Consider the following 21,819-nt stretch of genomic DNA (forward strand, 5'->3'; position numbering starts at 1 on the left):
CCCACTCCACCCACATCCCTTCTTTTTCCTGAGGGCCAGCCTGGTTGACATAGTGAGTTTCAGGACAGTTAGAGCCATGTAGAAAGACCTTATCTCAAAACAAACAAACAAACAAACAAGCACCTACTATTTGCAAATATAAATACTTTCCCTATCATCCTGTCCCCACAGAAGGAACCACATTGGTCAGCACACACAGTGGGAAGCCGCTGATCTCAAGATGGGGAGGCTTCAGCTAGCTGGGTTTTCCAGAATGCAGATCACATGTTTTGCTGAATATTAAGATTTACCTTTCCTTACCAGTTTGGAAAAACACTGATCAGGTGGCTTCTGGAGCTGTGGAGAGTCGTCTCCTGGACCCACTGCCATCTCTGACGGCTGCTGGCCTTCAGTCCTTCCAAAGATGTACCCCTTGATTAGTTTTGGCCTTCATCTTATCACTGTGATTCTGACCACGGTTGTCTTCTCTAAGCTGGGAACTACCCTGTTTTTATTATATCCCCTTTCAATAAACACTAAAATTATCTAGTTTCCGAACAATTTTTTTTAAACTCACTAACTTACCACAGATAAATAAGAAACATCGGCGGGGCGGGGGGAGTGGGGCGCTGATTCTGGGTAGATGGAAGCAAATGGCAAGACAAAAAGGGGGCTTGACTTTGTGAAAAACAAAAGGGTAATAAGTAAGCCGGTTCATACGCTATTCGCACCGCTGCTACTCCTAGCTCCCTGCTGTTTTTGGAGGAAGCAATACACCTTTCATTCCAGGTTGACAACCCTGCAAGAGGCTGGGAAGGAAGATGGAGAGTTTGTTCCAACTCTGGAACCTGGGACAAGCAGGGAACCAGAGCCCGCAAGGCACGAATCCGTTTTTGGTTCCAGGACAGTACCATGAGCCACTAAGTCACAGCACTAACCTGCTCCTGCTAGGGCGGGGTGACACAGTGACTGTCCACACATTGCAGCCTCCAGCTCTGACCTCTTGAGGCTGCCAAAATTCTTAAGCGTTTTTTGGTCCGGAAGCAGCATCTGGTTTCCCGATTGGAGCCCCTCCTTTGTAAAAGCAGCACTACCAACCCCCCCCCGCACCCCCCTTCCCGCAGCGGGGGCCCTCCAGTCTTCTGAATCTTTCTTAAGCTTAATTGGAGTCGTGGGTCTGAGAAGTCTCAGCTGCCCTTGAGACGAAGACGTCCTGGGAGAGAGGCTTTGGTCCAGTTCCTAGGGCCCACCGGCTGTGCTGGCCTGAATCCTGCCTTCAGCTTCCAACAGGCTGTGAGCCGAGCCAAACCCATAACTCTTGCAGTACCTCAGTTTCCCCACCCATAAAAACGCAGCTCTGGGACTAGGGACTCTTAATGAGCACTGGCCTTTCCTGGATTAATTAACCAGGTGCCGGAAACAGCTGCCGCTGGCAGAAACAGCGCGGAGGATTCATCTACCGCTGCAGCGCTGAGCCCTTGGCTGTCGGGAAGACCAAGTCAAGTTCTTTACTGCTCCAGACTGCTTTTACCATCCTACTCGGGGTAGGAAAAAAAAGGGAGGGAGCCGTGTTTGCGGAGCCACAGAACCACTTTCCATTTAAATCATACAACCCTCCAAAAGTAAATCGCCCCAGAATACCGGCTCTCTACAGACAAGAGGAAAATGGTCTTATTTATTACCATATTCCCAAGGACCATCGCGGTAGTAATTCCTGCTATAAAAAGTAATAAACCCTGATAAATAAAACTGTATATTTACATAGGCTCTGTAAATGCATCTTTCTCTTCGCTCTTTCATGAGTTTGCGCTAAACCACCTGGTCAGCAGTTAATTATGCTTCAAAGACGTTCTTTTGATATGGTCAGTGCCAGAATTGGAACCAAAGTGAGGGGGCTCTCCAAACATTCCGTTAACTTATGCTCATGCTCACTGCTTTTCTTTGCCTTCAGGTAGGGCGAGGCAACTACAGCAGGCCCACACCAAACCAGCTCCTGTATCAGCTCCCAAGTCCACCTCTCAAGAGCACAGCCACCCTGGTCATTTCTCTATGGTCTCCAGCGGCCTTCTGACTGTCTCGGGGCGAGCAATTGCTGTACCTGAGCACATGGCCCACGAAGTCTGAAATACCAAAAGGCTGCTTACGGAGAAAAGTTGTCTAATCCCCTTCTCTGTGTCTCCTTTCCCATGACTCTCTCCCACCATCCCTGGGAGCTACTGCTAGCAACAGGGCTCTGTGGTTACGGGGCCAGTGTCTACCCTTTAATGGGTGCTTTAATTTAATTTAATTCTATAAGGCCTGGGTTACTGCACAAGTAATTGTTAGTATATAACGTGATAAGAGGATTGGTCCCCACTAAGGGAAAGTGTTATCTTTTTGTAGATCATGTACAGCAATTTCATGAAAGCCAAACAACTGGCATAGTTTCTGAGTTGGAGAACTGCAGAAAAGGAGGAAGCAGGAGGGGCTACTGCATGCAGCAAACAGTTAAACTGTGAAAGCACTCAGGCCCCAGCCAGCTGTGTCTAGGAAAGTGGCTCTCATCCTTCCTAAAGCAGCAACCCTTTAATGCATGTTGTGGTGACCTCCCCCCAACCATAAAATTATTTTCTTTCCTATTTCATTAACTGTAATTTTGCTATTGTTATGAATCATGGTGTAAATATTTTTGAAGATAAGAGGTTTGCCAAAGGGGTCAAAACCCACAGGCTGAGAACCCCTGGTGTAGGGCTACCTCCCTTTCCTATGCTGCCACTGCTAACCAGTCATGCTTCACTTTATGGGAAAAAAAATTGGGAATTTCAAAGTAAAGATCACTGTCTGATACCATTCAAACAAAACTCTTACCCCTCAACCCCCCAAAAATGCGTTTAGCAGGAAAATTCCCATTCATCCCCACAAAGGTAGCACCAGGTATAAGAAATTACAGCTGACGCTTCTTAGACCTGCTTAAGGGCTCTCTCCTCCTCCCCACCAAGTAACCCACAGTGCTGAGGTGCCACCATCAAGCTCCAGGGCCACAGCCATCCATCCATCCCCTGCCACTCTGAAGACTCACCCTGAAGAGCAAGTGCTCTGGGGCAGGGCGAGGCGGGGCGGGAGGATGCCTTCAAGGGGGAGGGTCATAACCAATTTAAGATGCACCAGTGCCTCCCTCCACAGGCAAATGAAACCCCATTTCCACTGAAATACCCTGTGTAGACCAAGCAGTTGCTGTGGGCTAATTCCATTTACAGGAATAAGGAAGCTGTAGCCTTGGGTGGTAATGGGGCATTTCTTTACATGTTGCCTGCCCCACACCTCAAATCTGTGATGCAAATAAATTGCATCTTCCACCAAAACTTCCTCTCTTCCTCTAAGTTTGTGTCCTTTGATCTGTGTGCCCAGCCAATGCGGGTAGCTTCTCCCAACAGTGGTAGGGAAAACTGAGGCTGCCTTCTAGCCTGAGTCGGTTGAGCAAGCTGGCATAGAATTAGCATCCGTTCCTCTCCTTTTCTAAGGGAAGCACAAGTTTTTGGTATATGTAAAGTTTATAAACTATAACCTGTCAGAAGCCTTCTCTGCTGCCCCTCCTAAAGCATTCACTTGGTGAGGAGGTTCAAAATCTATCACAGCCAATGACAGACGTGTGCATGCAAAAAATAGCGAGTCTCAAGTTGAAGATTTTATTGCCATATTTTGAAACAACTGGCTAAGCAGCTGCTACTGTTATCTTCCAATTACTTCTCATTTTTCCAGAGTCTTAAATGCAAGCTGTACCGAATTAAATCTAAAACTTCTATATACTCTTTAACAACAACAACAAACAAAAAGATCATTAACAGAGAGCACTACAAAAACCAAAGTTGGATAAGTAAAAGGGATGTGGGGGGAGTTGAGAGGTGGAGGGGACTGTCCATTCCCTGTGCCTGGGTGCTTTGTTTCATGGACATAAGCTATGCAGGTTTGTAGCCTCACTGTGCCCTGGTGTCCCATACTGAATAAGATAGTAGTAGGGATTTTGCAGCTAACTAAAAACCACATGTCCCTTCCGCTTTATAAAGGTCATCAAGAAATTCCTTCACCAGATGTTGGTTTTGCTTGCTCTTGGCATCACACTCTATTGATATCACTTAGCTACACAAGAATTCCCTCAGAAGACTCAATAGGCAGTATTTTGGAGGTATTTCAGAGGCAAACAAACAAAACAACAACAAATCCAAACCATAATAGTCTGTACACCAGGCTGGCCTCGAGCTCTCAGAAATCTGTCTGCCTCTGTCTACAAGCACTGGGATTAAATGTGTGCGCTACCATGCCAGGCTTCCTTTACATTTTCTAATCTTTGTTCCCCCCCTTTTACCTGACTTCTTGACCCTAATGTTGGGGAGCTAAGGATGAGGGTAGGGAATAGAGTGCCCCACTTCTCTCCCACCTTGGGCTCCAGGTCTACATCCCAGAGCATGATAGTCTCAGGATTTTCAGTGTACAGTTATAAAATGTCACGCGTGCTGACCTCTTTTGACTTGGGCGCTACACTCCAAACACAGATATGTCCCTGCTCTCTGCCTTACAACTGGGAGTCTGTCTGGATGGGAGATGCTCCCAGCCCCCTTCTCCTTTGTTTATCTCTCTCATTTCCATCTCTATTCCTCTAGGGCCTGAAATAATCACAGTTCTCCACCTCTCGGGGTTACAGTGAGTTACTGTGTAAAGTCTTCCTGATATCATCTGGTACCTTAAAAATGGGGCCAGGTTGGACTTATAAACCTTATATGCTTATTTCAGACTTGATAAAGAACACAAAACTTAAAAAACCTTCCCAGAAGGCGACATAGCCAGATTCCAGGCCAAACTGTGTCCAGCCCCCAAGGAGCTTAGCTAGGCTCCCCACCTCCTGCAGGGATCCTCCTGACTCAATGAGTCTGGAGAACTCACTGCCCTAAAAGGCTTGCAGGTGATGCTCATGGAGCAGTACTTTGAGAAACACATCTTTGGCTCAACAAACCAGTGTCCCTGCCACCCCGAGCACTGAGCAGAGAGAGGCTGATGCTTGTTTCCTAGATGGGCACCCAAAGTCCTCAAAGCGTGGCCCACATCTGACACCACTCTTGAAAGTGGCAGTTTGTAGTCATACTTTCTGTTCAGGCTGGGGCTCTACTTTCAAAAGTCAAGCCAGACTCGTGACAAGAACAAAAGTGCTGAACTGACAGGTGATGTCTTTGTGGTGGTTGGCAAGTTGGGCTCTCTTCCTCGGGGCAAGCTGTAGCAACATGGAAGATCAAGAAGGAAGAAGATAATCTTCTGTCCAAGCGTGCTTCCGAGACTTACTGCTAACAGTGATTATGTTCAGGGCTCAGGCAGTCGCTGCCCTGTCAGCTGTCTCTGAGCACTCCCCAGCAGAGCTCCCCTCCCCCCAAATTGTCCCAGTCCATCAGGACAAGACAGGAAATTGTCATCTGAGATTTACCACATCAGGCCTTCATTAGCATGCAAAATCAACACCTTCCCTTTCTCCCTCTTCTACCCCAGATGAGTTCTGAATTTCTGTACATTTGTAATTCACAGAGGCATGAACAGAATGACAGGAACATCAGAAATGCAAATGTCTTTGTTGCTAACTAACAAATCACACCCGTTTCTCTCCTCTGGGTTAGGGAAGGCTCTCTGCAAAAATCACCTTTAAGCCCAGGAGCTAGGGCAAAGGGGTGTCCAGCTATGCAGAGTTCTGTGAGAAGCAGCTGCTCTTAAACACACACAAACGCCCTCAAGTGTTTTCTTCCCATCGTCGATGCTGATTTGTACTTCACTAAAACTGACATCTGCATCTCGGAAGAAATGCTTCACTGTCAAGAGAACGTAGCTGAATTTTGTTTGCTTGAAATGTTTTCAGCTCTGACCAAATTTAGAATCCCCTGCCACCTGTTTATACCACCAATCTCCAGCAAAGCAGCCAGGATCACCTCGCCCCTCCACTTCCCAGCTGGAAGAGTAAAGGTGATGGGGAGACGGAGCTCTAAAGTCCATCTAAAGCCTCCTTCCCCTTTAAGTACGCAGTATTTATGTTCCAAGTGCAGGAAAGACTTGGAGGGCAACTTGCACATAGAAAAGCTCAATCATAGAAGAAACAACATTTGGGCTTAGAGATATGTTGAGCCACAGGCTCATCTGAAAGATTGCAGGATTTAGGATGTTTCAGGACCCACAACAGAGCTCTAGGGACCCGGCTTTGCCTCTGAATGGGTGTTAGTGATGGCAAAGACTGGACCAGGCCTCCTAATATCATCTTCTACTAACACATTCACTCTCAAGATTCTTATCTTCCCAAATCTGTTGGATCCTACCCGACCTTGGAACAACGTGAGGGTGTGGTTTTGATGTTGAAAGTAAGAAACCAACTCAGTTACGGAAGGGGCAAAAGTTACTAAGATGATTGAAAAGCATTCTTGTGAAATCTGAGGGCACAAATCGAAGCACACTACAAAAGGGAACCAGAAAGCCAAGTGTTAGGACGAACCCCAAAGCACCTGTCAGTCTGGGTGCAGCAATCTGGGGTGGGCTCATCACAATCTGCTTAAAGTGGTCCCATCGCCCGTGAGCAGTGTGGCTGGTATCTCTGTCCCTCAGGATTCTCTGTACCAAGGACATTTGCTTCCCACTGTATCTGAACAGGATAAGATACATGAACAACTACTTTGCAAGTTGTAAAGTAATATATTAACGAAGAGAATCATAGAACCTAAAACGATCTCGCATATAATGCAACCTGTCTCCATAGTTTTTTCTCCATCCTTGGCTCTTCTGTCTCCAGAAAGCTCCCCTCAGGATGTATGAAGTGTCACAGACTACAAGCCAAAGCAACCCTGCCATCAGAAGAGATATTTTATGTAGGCAGCACATGCGCGTCATATTTCTTTGGCCCATTGCCTCAGGAGAGTGCACGTCTGTTATAGTGCATCGGGCTAGAAGTGGAAGTCATCAGCTCCAATTCTTCTCTGTATCTCATTAGAGGCCCAGTTTCCCCTTAATGCACATGAAGACCTTTCATTAGCAGTAATGGGAGCCGCACGCCTCACAGAGAAAGATAGCCCCTCACCATTGTGATCTCGGTGAGGTTATTGGGACACTTGCCTGCCTGATGGGAGAATTATGACATTCTACGATGCATGGTTAGATCAAGGAACAAATTAAAATCTTTGTGACTGGTTTTTAAAGGTGTGCATGTGCATTCGCATGCGCACACGCACTCACGATTTTAAAATCTCAACACAGATAAGAGCAAGAATCAAAATGGAAGAATCACAGGCAGATTGAAATTAGAATTAGTTGGGCCTGTGAAAGTCGAGTAATAAGTTAAAGGCGAGAAAAGATTACCCAGGGTGTTTGATAAAATAAGAATCCTTTTCAATTCACACAAAGAAGGATGCTGGGTAAGGGTCATTTACTGCCACTGACAGTGAACAGGCTGAGAGTTAAACAAATCCTTGCCTGTGTCCACAAGAGAAGGCAGAAATGGCTGTGCAGTGAAGTCTCTTGAACCAACTACTACAGAAAGAAATGGGGACTCCCAAGTTTGTGTTTTGAGACCCACATGTGGGAAGCAGTATTTTTCTCCTGCAATCAGCTTTAAATTAGGTCATTTGGAAATGGATCATTCTGCATTATTGAAATGGCTGTCATTCTTGTGTTCAATGTAAAAACGGTCATCTGTGAGCTGAGAGAGGTACCTATCTTTGCTTCACGGATCCTCCTTGGAGAATTAGAATTCTTATGTGTCTGGGAAGTGCACATAAGGAAATTCATGTATCTGAAAACTAGGAAAGGACTTTTAGAGTGAGAGACATTCAGAGACATTGTCCTTTGTCCCTTAACTGTACGCATGATGGTGGCAGGCAGCGATGGCTGTTTTAACAAGACTGGGAACATATTCACTCTTTGACAGACTACTGGCTATTAATTCAATGAGAAAAGAGAGTGGCTAAATTCTAAGAATATGTAGTTGACTTCAACATCTAGTTCCATGCAATGAACTCTGATTGTAACAAACCAGTCGCATACTAACTGGTCAAATAACAACTGAACCAAGGGATATTTAACAACGCATCTGAGAACCATCATTGACTAAAGTACTTAGAAATGAATTTCTGGGATAGGGCAGACACTTTGGAGTGGCCAAACTCCCTGTGGTGGTTTCAGTAAGAGTGGCCACACAGGTTCATATATTGGAATGTTTGGTTCCCAGTGATGGACTTTCTTTCTAGAAGAATCAGGCAGTATGGCTTGTTGGAGGAAGTATGACACCAGGGGATAATCTTTGAGGTTTCAAAAGCCCACACCAGACTATCTGTCTTTCTGCCTCTCTCTCTCTCTCTCTCTCTCTCTCTCTCTCTCTCTCTCTCCCAATCTTGAAGGTAAGTGTGGGTTCCCAAGTCAGATGAGGGACGGTAAGTAGAGTGGCTGCCCAATGTCCCCTGTCAGCTCTCAGAGAGCACAGCAGCACAGCAGGTGTGGGGCCTCTCCCTACCCAAATCAGGCTTGGGCCTACCCAATTCCATGGAGACAAAGGCCACACCATGATAAAGCTGGGTTGGCTTGTTTCACCACCACAGAACTGGCTTCTCAGAAATCATGTGACTGGAAGTCTGCTTGGAAGCCCCCTCCCGCTGATGCAGTACCTTGTCCTTTTCCTTGTCCTTTTTCCTCCCTTCCACCCACTTTCTCTCTGACTTGAGCTAATATAATCTAGCCCCCACATTTCACCTCCACCAGTCTCCCAGGTCATTCACACCCACTGTACTCCCTGCTGCCTGAGACCCGGCTGGGGGTGGGGGGCCCACAGGTACAATGTAAGCTCTCAGCTACTGCTCCAGCACCATGCCTGTCTGCTGCCTCACCCCCTACTATGATCATCACAGACTAATCTAAAACTGGAAGCAAGCTCCAAAACTAAATGCTTTCTTTTGTATGTTGGGTATTGCGTCTCTTAACGATTAAGACAGTTTCCAAACTGGGCATGTAGGGTCCTGAACATCTTCCTGCCTTCATGAAATTACTATTAAAGGCTTCTGTGTAATCAGCTTGGGTTCTACCAGTAGATATGGAGCCAAAGTGATTACGATGCTTTACAGAGAGTGTCTATTTGTGTAAAAAGTTGCAACCGACAAAGCCATAATAGTTTATTCCAACAAATGAGTTCCCAGGCTCGCCATCCTCCTCTCTCAGTTTCTCCAGTTGTTTGCATCCATCTCATCAGACCCAACAGAAAAGTTCACACACCTGATGCAGGAGTCCCTGTCCAGTAAGTGGACTCTAATGGCAGTCTACACTGCAGCCCTTCATTACTTTTCCTATAGTTGAAGACATGGGTCTCAGATATGCATCTGCCCTAGTCCATGTCTGAGCACATCAACCCTTTTGTACAGCTGAGAAAGGAGATGGCCTGACGCACTCTTCCAGGTACCAAGGCTACCCTCCTTCCTCCTTCCTCTCTCGGAATGTTAAGAACCTGGACCAAGCTCAGGGACAGAATTTGCGTTCTCTTTTTCTTTCTAATATAAGTACTTAACACATAATAGATACTTGACAAATATTTGTAACAGGAAAAACAAATAAGAAAAAGATCAAAAGAAGTTAGGTCTTTCAACTGGGAAAGACGTTCAGTGAGGAAAAAAAAAAAAAAGGAGAACAACAGGCGATCCATGGGTTGAGAATTATTTACTATCAAAAAAGGGCTCACAACTACACTACAGAATTTGTAACATGTAATTATCAGTATACAGAGTTCAATGGCAGCACATGAAGCTGACATAAGTTCTCTAAGATCACAAAATCATGAGGACCATGTAGTAACATTTTAGAACATAGGAAAACAAAGTATCTCAATACTGTACATGAGAAATCATACTAAAATCTAATATTGCATTCAATTTCTAACCTTCAAACATGGTACCTCTTAAACATTTACATTAATGCTAAAATAAGGGATTTTTATAGTATTTTTACTTCTGAATGCTAACCCAATGCTAGTTTCAAAAGATTTGAAATTAGCAATGTTCAGAATCCATGTTCACAATAGCTAGTCCAAGGATTCAATCTGAGTGGGCACCACTGGATGGCTGGAGAGACACACTATGCAAAGCACACACAAGAAAAATACTATGTGGCCCTAAACAGGAAGAAACACTGTCATTTTTAACAGAAGTAGAATGTCAGAGCTTAAGTTGCACTAAACCACATAAGCCATATACCGACCAAACGGTGTGCGCTCTCAATATTTAAATATGAATTGTGCAAGCAAAGACTGAGGATGGGGCTAGCAAGCATAGGGAATGGTGGGAGGTGATCATCAAATGTTGGGACAGGGCTGTTTTGACGTGTTATAAAAGTTGGTAAATTTTGCTAGACACTGTAACATGTTACACTTTGTAGTAGATGGATCCCAACTGTTCTCAGGTTATCAGATATTTGAAGTGATAGATAACATAGCTTACTGAGGTCACTGAAGCACGCATTCATGCTTCACTGAGTTAGTGAAACCTAACCGAGGGCATAAAACCACACCTCTAGGAGACACAGGGTCTCCCAAGTTCATCTTGCATCATGAGAAAAACAGTAAGGGGATATTTGAGCTGCTTGTCCTCCATTTTCCTCTGATACTTCAGGACTGGCAATAAAATTCCAAGTCCAGGCAAATAGAATGCAGGGAAACAAACTAAGAGCACTCCGTGATGTTTTTACTCCAATGTCCCAAATAAGGGGCCCAGGGCTTCCTGCTTGCTTGGCAAGTTCTCTCTCTACCTGTAAGCTGTATCCAAAGAGGAACCTTTCTCAAAGGCAATCTGGATACACAGCTAAAAGGTCTTTAAATGTTATAAGCCTCTTGGCTAGCAGTCCCATTCCTTAGGAATTTAGGTAAGTAATGACACACATAATTAGATACTTGGTCTCTAGAATGTTCAAGGTCCTAAGCTTTTAAAGGTAAAACTCAACAAACAACCTCACACCCTGGATTGTCTAGAGTATTGTAATCGTCTCATAGATGACAAATCTCTTCCCTAGCTAATTGTGGTGCTAAACAAAAGTGAAATCTTCAATAATCTTTCAGATATGTAGCTCTTACACTAACGAGCCTCCTGCCTGAGTACTAAGATAATTTATAAGTGGCTGCCACCATGCTTGGTATATAAAATTATTCAAATCTATTTTGTATCCTAAATGTATTCTCCTCAGTTTTCTTCCTGCGTGTACAACAGTTGGTGGTAACACAATACTTTGTAATACAGGAAGATAAATATCAAGTCCTAAACAAATATACAAAATAATCTAATAAAATGACCTTTAAAATTCGTACGCTCAGTAGTCTATGAATATGGACATTGGTGTCTATCACTTGAAGAAAGGGAAAAGTCAAATAAAGGCAAATTCTTCCAAGCCTGGGAATGAAGGACACCTCTGCAAGGACAGAACGCACCCACAGGCCTCCAGAGCAGAGAGGATGAAAACGGCCCAGCAGCTCAGAAAGGGTGGGAAGGGAGAGGACAGCAGAGACTGCCACAGGCGCACGCACTAAGAGCGAGCTGAGTCTGGTCAAGACTTCTTTCATCTTTTTGGAAATGAAGAAATTGAAACACCATAAATACACACAAAGGCAACTGAACAACCAATTAAAGTTTTATTATTGGCTAGAAAACCTCTCCAGCAGTGACGGCACAGTGCGCCTCCCCTCCATTGCTTTGCAGCACAGAAATACGTGTTTCCAAGTGTGCTCTTGTGGACTCTCACCAGTCTGTCCACTCAATGTCTTCTCAGGAAGTCTCCTTTTCTTAGTTATTGTATTCTTGAAGAGCCTGCGCCATGAAGAGTTTGCCTAAGTTTTGGGCAGTGAACTCCTTGATGTTCTGGCAGTAAGTGTTAATCTGGCCTGCATATTTGAGAAAGAGAAAGCATAATTAATGTTCAGCAAACTGAAAAATGACCTAGAATGTCAAAACCACAATCACTTGTATTTTGTTTTAAACCAAGAATACACTAAAGAAAAAGCAACCCAGGGGGGTATTGTTTTCCACAAGAGATAAAGAATATGTCTTTTGCAAAGAATCTATCTTCCAGTCTACAGGACCTAAGAATGAAGAAAAACAGCACCTACTTAATCACCGTCAGCCACACACCCTGCTTCTTAGCTCTCTGCCAACAGCTGGCTGACTACTGAGATCAGAGCTACAGCATGCTAAGACAGCTGAGGGGACAGCACAGGGAGCAGTACAGGTTACAGGTCCTTGAGGAAGACCATGAATTAAGAGGAAGCATGAGGAACCCTCCCCCCACAGACACCTTCACCACTGTGTCCATGGTATCTCCATCAAGTCTCAATGTATATCCGCAGTTTTAGGAACCTGAGTTTCACCCTCTCGAGTTAAGTGGAGGACAAGCTTTAATATCTCACTCTAATTCAGTTCCCACAGATGGTAGCAAACTAAAAATCTCCTTCAACCTAATTTCTACAAAAATACTGCCAACTAAAATATATATACAACATATAAATACAAAGCAGTGGTGGCACACACCCTCGACTGCCTCTCTGGAGGCCAGTGAGTGAGGCTACACAGTGGGACCCTACTTCAAAACAAGCAAAACCATGCATGAATCCACTAAAAGGGGATGCCAAGCCCCAGCATCCACAAAGGAGGTTCTTTTCTGTACTGCCATAGTCAAAAAAAGAGCAGTGTTTTCCTCACATTAGAAACTCATGAGAATGGATGAAAGGGGCTTCAATTCTAGGTTTCCACGAAAGACGTCTCACATAAAACCTAGTTTAGAAAGCATGTCAGCCCAGACATGTTTAGATAAGTACATACCAAGTGAAGCCCTAAAGAATCCAAGACACAAAGGGCTAGAGGTATGAGACACAGATTAAACTCTTACCACTTATGACGCTGTTTAGGAAATTCTCCCCTGAAGAAGACAAGAAGCCACATGTGTCCGTGGCAGGTCATACCTGCAATGAGCAGTGAATCCATCCTGGCAGGGGCCTGGTGGGGCTTGAAGAGTTTAGAGAGGTCCTCCTCAGGGAGCGGGGGCTCGCCTCGACTCTGTCGCTGCATATTCTCCTGTTGGCGACGCTGCTGATACTGCAATCAAAGAGAAAACCATGTGATTATTTTTCTCAATGGAGAAACAAGCATGTGCGGGAGCTTGCTCCTCCCCACCTCCACAGAGCAAATCCAGAAGCTCTGAATTCCAGACAGAGCTTCCATAAATGACAATGTTTAGTAGCTGGTTACTGTGAAGCTCAATATGGCAGCCAATAAAGAGATCTTATTTTTCATCAGTTCCGATGTCACTGTACTAAGAGCCTACATCTACCTTCAAGACAGGCTTGACAACAAAGGGCCTTGGAGGGACATGATTTGCCAGTGACATGTTAACACTTTAGACAAAGGGGAAGGTTATTTATCCCAACATTAACAACTAAGTAAAAAATTATTCTACTGACCCAAAATACTGTCAACAATGAGACACCAGTATGGTGCCTCCGCTGATGCTGCTACCTTTGCTTTCTTGTTCTACTATTGTTCTTTGTCTCACCTATTCCTTAGCACACACTAGCTCACACAACACTTCCAAATTATACACATTTCCTGATGCCTCTGTCAAGGGAGCGGTGACACACTCAGACACTGATTAACAATGAAACCATACGCTGATACAATGAAATGGCTTGTCACAGCAGCAGATTATAAGGCTGGGTTAAGGAGAAACCACCAGGGACCTTGGATCCCTATGAAAATCAGTTCTAAAGAAGCGTAACTTGCTGTCATCTTATAGGACAAGGGGTACCGATACAAACCTAGAAGGGATTCCGAGCAGTGTCAGTAAACACAAACATCAATGTAAGATCCCAGTGCATTCATGTTCTTGGAAAGTATGCATAAGACTCTTAGTAAATCTGATATGCATGTGAGCCCTTTCTCTACGGGAATGAAATCAAACCAGGGTCCCATCCTCTGCTCCACAGTTTGTCCGGGACTATCTGCCACGTGTTTAGTTAACAAAAGAAAACAAAAACACTGTACAGATAGATATATCTCCTGTTGCTGCATATTCTCCTGTTGGGCGAGCCCCCACTCCCTGAGGAGGACCTCTCCAAACTGTTCAAGCCCCACCAGGCCTCTGCCAGGATATATATATTTTTATCTTCTTTCAAAAGTGGCAAGAACATGTATCTTAAATTCACTATATATGTAAAACTGATGCTAAAACTTTTTAAATACAATACTCTCAGAACTCCCTTAGCTGTGCTTACAGACAGAGGTTTAACAGCATCTCCTTTATAGTATCTTTTAACATAGTGGTCATATGGAAGCACGATTTTCATAGATAAACATTCTGAAGTCAACTTATCTATGAATCAAAGGCTAAGAACACTTGAGTAATGAAAACAGTATTACAGAAACAACATATTGAATAATGAAAACAGTATTACAAGACACTGTGAAAGCCTCGTCGTCGTCATCATCAGGTAACATGAATAAAGAAAAGGTTAAAGGCAAAAACAATAAGACTCTGTGTGTGCATATGAGAATCTCTAGGTAATCTTAGGATTTTTATCTGTACCATACTATCTATTTCACAGCAGTTGGTCTATTCTTTCCTATCAAAACTGCTTGCTCTTAATCACAATTGCTCAGTTTTTAAATGAACTGAAGATCGCTAAGTATGCCGCAACGAGCCACTACCAAACCAATTACAGTTAGTGAAGAAATGAGCTGTGGCACTGTGGATCTCTTCTGCCTCTGATTTTCTCAATAATGTATCACCTATTTGCATAACCTTGGCACTGCACCCTGGGCTTAATAGATCAGCTCTCTGTAAGTCAGGTATTTTAAGTGGCAGGTGTAAATAACTCATATGACACAAAGAATATCCTTTTAAAACATGACAGCCACTAGGTTAGCTAGCAGTCAACGGTTGGTTTCCCAACAATTCTGAAGGAGACTCCTGAAATACTGCACCTAAACTCGGGTGACTGCCGAGTTCTCCATACCAACCTGATGTTTCTGCTGCTGCTGTTTACTGGTGTTCCGCATGTATGTGTTGTATTTGATTATGTCCTGGCTCATTTCATCCACCCGGTCCATCAGCAGCTGGAGATTCTTCCCCAGATGATTGCTGAAAGGTAAGCACATCCCCATGTCATTCTTCTGCTTGCTGCACGGCAGGCGCTCGCACGGTTCCAGATGGTAGCTGAACTTGCCTTTTGTTAGCGTGAGGAGCCCACACCTATGTAAGGGTGGCCAGCAGGGAGACCTTGCTAGAAAGCCTCCTAGTCAGCCTCAAGCATAACCCAGGAGTGCCTGCAGTAGCTCCATCTCTTCTCAAAGCATAGGGGTGAAGGCCAAGAACTGTTTAGCATATCTAGTGAGAATTTATAAGGAGAGTTTCATTTAAATTCTATATTCCTGAACTTCTTTTCTTAAAACCTTTCCTCATGCCCCAGAGACTTGACATTAGCAGTCACCAGAAAGAACACGTAAACAATTAAAGCTCCTCCAACTGCACTTCTTACCCAGCAGGCTCTAAACACAACGAGAGCATTTGCTCTGCAGAGCAGATCATCTCTTTGCCTCTCCCCATTCCTAGATTTCCAGTAGGTGGGCTCTTATACGCCTATCAGTTCAGGTACTAACATCTTACAAAGCAGTGATAATAACTGACAGAAAGACCGCATCTACCCCACTGCTGCCTGCAATCATCTGCAGCTTCAAGGAAGCCTGGACAACTGATAGACACACACACTCCAACAGCCGCTGGCTGACAAGCAGTACTCCCAGTCACTAACTTCAGACAGACAGATATTTGCTAAAGTTTATTACTTGCCAGTCTCAGCTATAGGCAACAGAGAGACAGCACTAAATGAGACACACACACATCTCTATCTTTGCTGGACCTATAAATGTGGAGAGCTGAGGACATGCTTTAGATAGCATGTCAGAATCTCTCTGAGGAGATGACAGGCTGAAAACAGAGCATTAGGAGTTAGCAATGCCAACAAACATTCTAGAGAAAAGATAAGTACAAGTGATGAAGGCCCGAGACAGGCAAGAAATAGGCATTTTCAACTCCATTTGATGTAAAAATAAAAACCACCCAAGGAGCCCTGTGGCATCGAAGCTCCCCTCCAACCCCACCATGTGGTCTGTGTGAATGCATCTTCTCAGCAACAATGTGAAAGTGTCCTGGCCAATGAAAGACTAACCTGCTTCCTCTAAAAAGGCACCACCAAGGAGTTATGTCTTTCGTAACAACACGGAATGTGTGCCAGGTGTAGTGGTACACACATTTAACTGCAAGCTTGGGAGGCAGAGACACACATCTCTTGAGTTTGATGCCAGCCTGGTCTACAGATTGAGTTCTAGGACAGTCATGACCACACAGAGAAAGAATCTCGAAAAACCAACTACAAAACAAAGCTGCTGAACATGTGTATGTATACATACATACATATGTAAGTATGTGTACATGTACACATACACACAATGATATGCCAGACCAGAGAAAGAGCATTAGCCTGACCAAGCACAGCAGCAGTGAGCATACAGCAATGTGAGTAGATCTTTGCTGCAGTTATGCATATGGGGGCATTATAGAGGAGCAGAGTGCTGGTGGCTCGGTGTCCTGGTTTGAGCAGCCAACCAGTTAAGGAAGAAACAGGATGGGAAACTTAGAACCAAATCAGAGTAAACGTAACTAAATTATGGATTCTATTGGGGATCAGAAAATTAGAAATGTTGAGGTTTTTTTCCTTAAACAGTATTATAATAGAATGAGGGGTGTGTATGTGTATGAGGGGTGTGTGTGTCTCTGTGTGTGTGTGAGGTGTGTGTGTGTGTGAATAAAGCTACCTTTCAATCCCGTCAAGCAGTTCTCAGACAACCCTGACTTGCAACTCCAGCTACCTAATCTATCTTCCCCAGTCCTCCCCACTCCCATTTGCCTCTTTTCCCAGGGTGTCATGGAGCCCATGTTGACCTTGTTAAATCAGCCCCCCCCCCCATCTCCCATCTTCCTGCCTCTATCTCCCTGGTGTGGGCATTTTAGTCATGGGTCACCATCTGGCTTCAAGTGCTCCTTTAATACTAATACTCAATTTATATTTATAGCATTCCATTAGAATTTTTGAACTACTTTTTAACTTGAAAAAATTCGAGAATTGGGTATTTGTTGCTGTTTTCTAATGTCTTAATAGTTTGACTTTAATCCATCTATACTCAAGTGTTTGTTTGGGCATATGGTACAGAATGAGAAAGGAGAGGGTTTCTCTTAGTAGCCAATAAGGATCAGACTGTAGGACACCATGCCCTTAACACACTGCACAGAGAGAGAGAGTAAAGAGATAGGCACATAAGCATGGTGAGGCACTGTAGCAGATGTACAACAAATGCTTATAAAAGATGGCCAGAGAGGACAACGGGAGACCTTCCCAGATTATCTGACAGCTACAGTTTGGGCTTTGGAAAAGGAAGAGTGCAAAGGCATACTATAGGTACTTGGCAAAAGCAGTGTGCTGGGACCCCGGTGTGACAAAGATGCACTTTGGAGCAGTGATTAGCTCAGGAGGACAGAGGAATACACTCAGAACCAAGACATGAGCATTACGGCAGTGCAGACAGGCAGGAGTCATTCTACAAAGACCTCTGGGCAAGCACTGACATCCTGAGGTGAGCAGCAGTCCTGCCTCAGAACTTTGCAATCTTGAGCTCTGTCTAAAGACAATGGGACCCAGCAAAGTCAGGAAAGATAATGAAGTTCTAGCTTAAAGTTGAAGTTCATGGCAGTAAGATGAAGTCAGTTCTCAATGTACGTGGGGCAGATGGATCCAGACGAACAGTGACATTGGATGGATAAGCAGGAGAGTTCACGAATAACTGTCACATTAATAGAACCCAAAGGAGTTCCAATGAGAACTGCAACAGTACTCAGCACAGAGTATGTCCAGGACACAGTGACAAGTTGTTGTTGTTGGTTTTTTTTTTTTTTTTGGGGGGGGGGGTTATTTTTGTTTTTTTCGAGACACAGTTTCTCTGTATAGTCCTGGCTGCCTGGAAGTCACTTTGTAGACCAGACTGGCTTCGAACTCAGAAACCGCCTGTCTCTGCTTCCCAAGTGCTGGGATTAAAGGCGTGCGCCACCACTGCCCAGCCTGACAAGTTTTAAAACACCAACATTCAATGAGTGTGAGGGTAGTGGGAAGTGAGGAGACAGAGACAGAGACAGCGACAGCGACAGCGACAGAAAATCCTACCGAGAAACTTAAACATCCCCGAACAATTAAAGCAGGGCTGTCTCTTGTTGTCTGCCATTGGATCCCACTCCCCTAGCCGGACAGCCTGACTGGGCCTCAGTGGGAAAGGATGTACCTGCTCCTGATGTGACAGGCAGTGGGGGTATGATAGGGTGCAAAGTGAATAAATAAATTAATGGGGAGAAAAGAACGTAAGCACCACAAACAGTGGAAAGCTGGAGAACAGCAGCATAAAGCCCAGGTGATTCTTTCCGTACAGGGAAGCCTGGCTATGACGGTACACTAGGAACACTAGGAAATGAACAATCTACATGGAAGACAAACCCTCAGTGTCCTTCAGCTCATCAAGTCATGATTGGGGCAGGGTACAAAGCCTGGGGGACAAATGATTTAAGAGTGAAAGAACAGAGCTATGGCAAGTATATGAAACACCATCATGACCGGTTGCTCAGTAACACATACTCCTAACTGCAGGGCACAGGGAGAGAGAAGTTCACCAACCCCACAGCCGAGCACTGGCACAGAGCCAGAGAGCGACTGCTAAAGGCAGAGATGCTATCGCCTGTAGCTGGACCTTCAGCCCTGGAAACCTGCTACACTCATTTTAGCAAGAAAGTTAAAATGGGCCTTTCTGGGACTGGAGCATTAGTTCAACTGTTACCAGCACTTATCTAGGGTGGCTCACAATAACCTGTATCTCAAGTTCCAGAGAGACCTGACATCTCTGCCCTGACTGCACGTGTACACACAGACACACACAGACACACACAGACAGACACACACACACACACACACACACGAGGAGGAAAGGGGAAGACAAATATCACCCTCCCTAGTTTCTTAATCTTCCTTTCCACCGATGTCTTTCAAGTGCTCTGAGAAGTATATCCAATTATAGTAAAAGACTAGCATAACCATGGGTATGCAGACTTCAAAGATGCTGCAAACACATATATTACAATAATGGTCTTTAGAATCGCAATCCATTAGAAACACTCAAAAAACCACACAGTATATGGGCATCAGGAATTAAAAATTCCACTCACAGAAAAACCAGTTCCATCACCAGGAGCAATTTTCTGGGGAAATCTTTTCAGTATTGGTTTAGCCAGTATATGGAAACAGGAGTTCCTGTGAGGAGTTTCTATAATACAGCCCTGCCTTTTATTGCCAAGAAACAAAGAAGTGAAAGTAGATAACTTAAACAGATGTGAACCAAGACAGTGAAGTCAGCTCTCGCCACAGTATCAGTTCGTGCTTATTATCCTTAATATAGCATACTCACCTCTAGTTTACAATCTAAAAAAAGGAAATAGGATTGTTTTTCACATGTGAAAAGCTCAAGGCCTGTGCCCTGCAAATGTTAAAACTAAAATACTGATCTAGAACACCCCTTTAGTAAAATGTAAAAAATTAAGACTCTGAACAAAAGGAACTGTACATTTGTAAAACAAACTAATTCTAAATAAAAGAACTGATACCTACATATAGGTCATAAAAGAGAAAATAAACCTAGTATCTAAGAAAGAAACTGTAAAAAGGAAGAAAGAGAGAGAGAGAGAGAGAGAGAGAGAGAGAGAGAGAGAGAGAGAGAGAGAGAGAATATCTAGGTATCATCATGTTATGTTATGCTGCTACTGTGAGAGAGGATTCTGTTACTCCATGGCAGTGTGAGACCTGGCTCCACACAAAGAGTCCACAGGTATACAACAGCAGGCATCAGTCATACTCCCCACCCCCCGCGTCCCCAGCAAAAACACTAATTTACCCTTTAAACAATTTCACAGGGAAAGCAGAAAGCCTCTCTTTCAGAGTCCCAACAATACAGAGGATAAAACTATAATTTGAGGATTTTTAGTGATAGGACAAGTTAGGATAATATTCATGGCTATTACAATGGTTGCTCTGGAAAGACAGAAATTACAGACAGACTCACTGGTGACCTCAAAGCTACACAAAGGCTGTGTTGTTCTGTATGTTCAATATAGAATGCCTGGGTAGACGTGAAGATGTGAATTATATAAGGAAACGTTTTTGTATAGTAAATTTAAAATTATTACACAACTGTATACCAATAGATCAAACTGTAACCTCCCACGCTGTTAAAGAGGGTCCTTAGCTTGCTACGTAAATACAGATGCACCAAGTCCCTTTGTGAAAACAGAAGAGAACATTGATCTTCTCAAGCAGGCAAGTATAAGGGCTGTTAGGGAAGTGCCTTTGCATCTAAACAGTGCGCTCTTTGGCGCTGTGAAATCTAGCCGTACCTTTTAGCATTCTGGTCACCCTTAGGTTTCCATATTGTTGCCCTTCAAGGCCTTTATGATGGATTATGGGAAACGATGCTACCTGAATCATGGTGTTACTCACGAAGAACATGGAAAACCGTGGTCTCCAGTCCTTTGTTCTTCTCATAATTCCAAAGTGTTCATTGTCCTTACTAGTTCATATTGAATGATAACTACAAATCTGATAAATAATTGAAGTTCAGCTCAAAACTAATTCCAGCACCTGGAAGTCTGAGGCAGATCTGAGTACCTAAGCTACACAGTATGACCCGTCAGTGTTGAGAGGGAAACTCTTTCAGCCAACTGATTATTTCCGCCGTCTGGTCATTTTACAGTACAAGTCTGCTGGTACCTCTTCCCATCAGAAAAGAAAATCACAAATAAGACTTGGTCGGAATGTAAGAGAAGCTGCTTGTGACTCTGACACCTCTACGGAAAGGAAGACGGACTGAAGCAGTCCCTCAGTGCCAGGCCCAACATGTGTGAGCTCCTGGGCTCAATCCTTGGGACTGTAGAACAAAAAAGGAGCAAGAAATTGGGGAAGTCAGGGAGATAGATCAACAGTAAGTCCAGAAAGGCAACAATTCGTTGTGGGACATCTCAATCAGTATGATCTTGCCCACTGGTTAGCTAAGACAAACAGTCACACTAGAGGAAATTGCATATTCACTGCTCTTTCTAACAGTAACAGTCAGATGTGCTAACCCTGGTCAAATACTCTCACTAACTCAAGTCTTCGGGAAGTCTCCATCTGAACAAGGGAGGGCCGAGCAGTAAAGAGAAGCACCTCTTCCTGCTCCTGAACAAGTGAGTCTCTGGGGATCCAGTACAGCAAGCAACAGCAAACTAAGTCTCAGCAACTTCTCCCTAGCATTTACCCTACCACGGCCACAATGACAACAGTGATCGTCCTGCGGGTTTTTAGCAGGGACTTTGGGGGTGGGGGGGAGGACAGTGCGTGCTGTTGCATTTACTCTAGTCACCTCAAAGTGTTTCTCAGTCATTTTTCCTTATTTCACAGGAAAGTATACAAAAAAGTTTGCATTATTTAAAAAAAAAAAAAAAAAAAAAAAGACTTCCATTAGGCAGGGTCACTTACCTGCTAGCAAGACTGAGCAATTCGTGCTTATCCGCCACAGCTGACTTCTTCTCAAGTTCCCACATAAGGACATTGATCAGATGTGAGTTTTTAATTACAATCGGCACTTCTTCAAACATGTGCTCAAAGGTGATGCTTGCCTTTTTCAATCTGTGAAGCACGTTAAAAATACT

General features: G+C 44.1%; 1 protein-coding gene across 1 annotated transcript in view; it reads right to left on the bottom strand.

Annotated features, from left to right (window-relative positions):
- Positions 1-11,607: 11,607 nt before the first annotated feature.
- Eif3h (eukaryotic translation initiation factor 3 subunit H) overlaps positions 11,608-21,819 on the bottom strand; it is an 80,890-nt gene continuing 70,678 nt past the window's right edge. Inside the window, exons 5-8 of the mRNA XM_021183034.1 lie at positions 21,647-21,796; positions 15,006-15,126; positions 12,953-13,085; positions 11,608-11,878 (exon numbers count right to left, since the gene is read on the bottom strand). Coding sequence (XP_021038693.1) covers positions 11,781-11,878; positions 12,953-13,085; positions 15,006-15,126; positions 21,647-21,796 — 502 coding nt within the window. The 3' untranslated portion in view covers positions 11,608-11,780. The remainder of the gene's footprint in view (positions 11,879-12,952; positions 13,086-15,005; positions 15,127-21,646; positions 21,797-21,819) is intronic.

Source organism: Mus caroli, chromosome 15, assembly GCF_900094665.2.
Source record: "Mus caroli chromosome 15, CAROLI_EIJ_v1.1, whole genome shotgun sequence".
NCBI classification, from domain to species: Eukaryota; Metazoa; Chordata; class Mammalia; order Rodentia; family Muridae; genus Mus; species Mus caroli.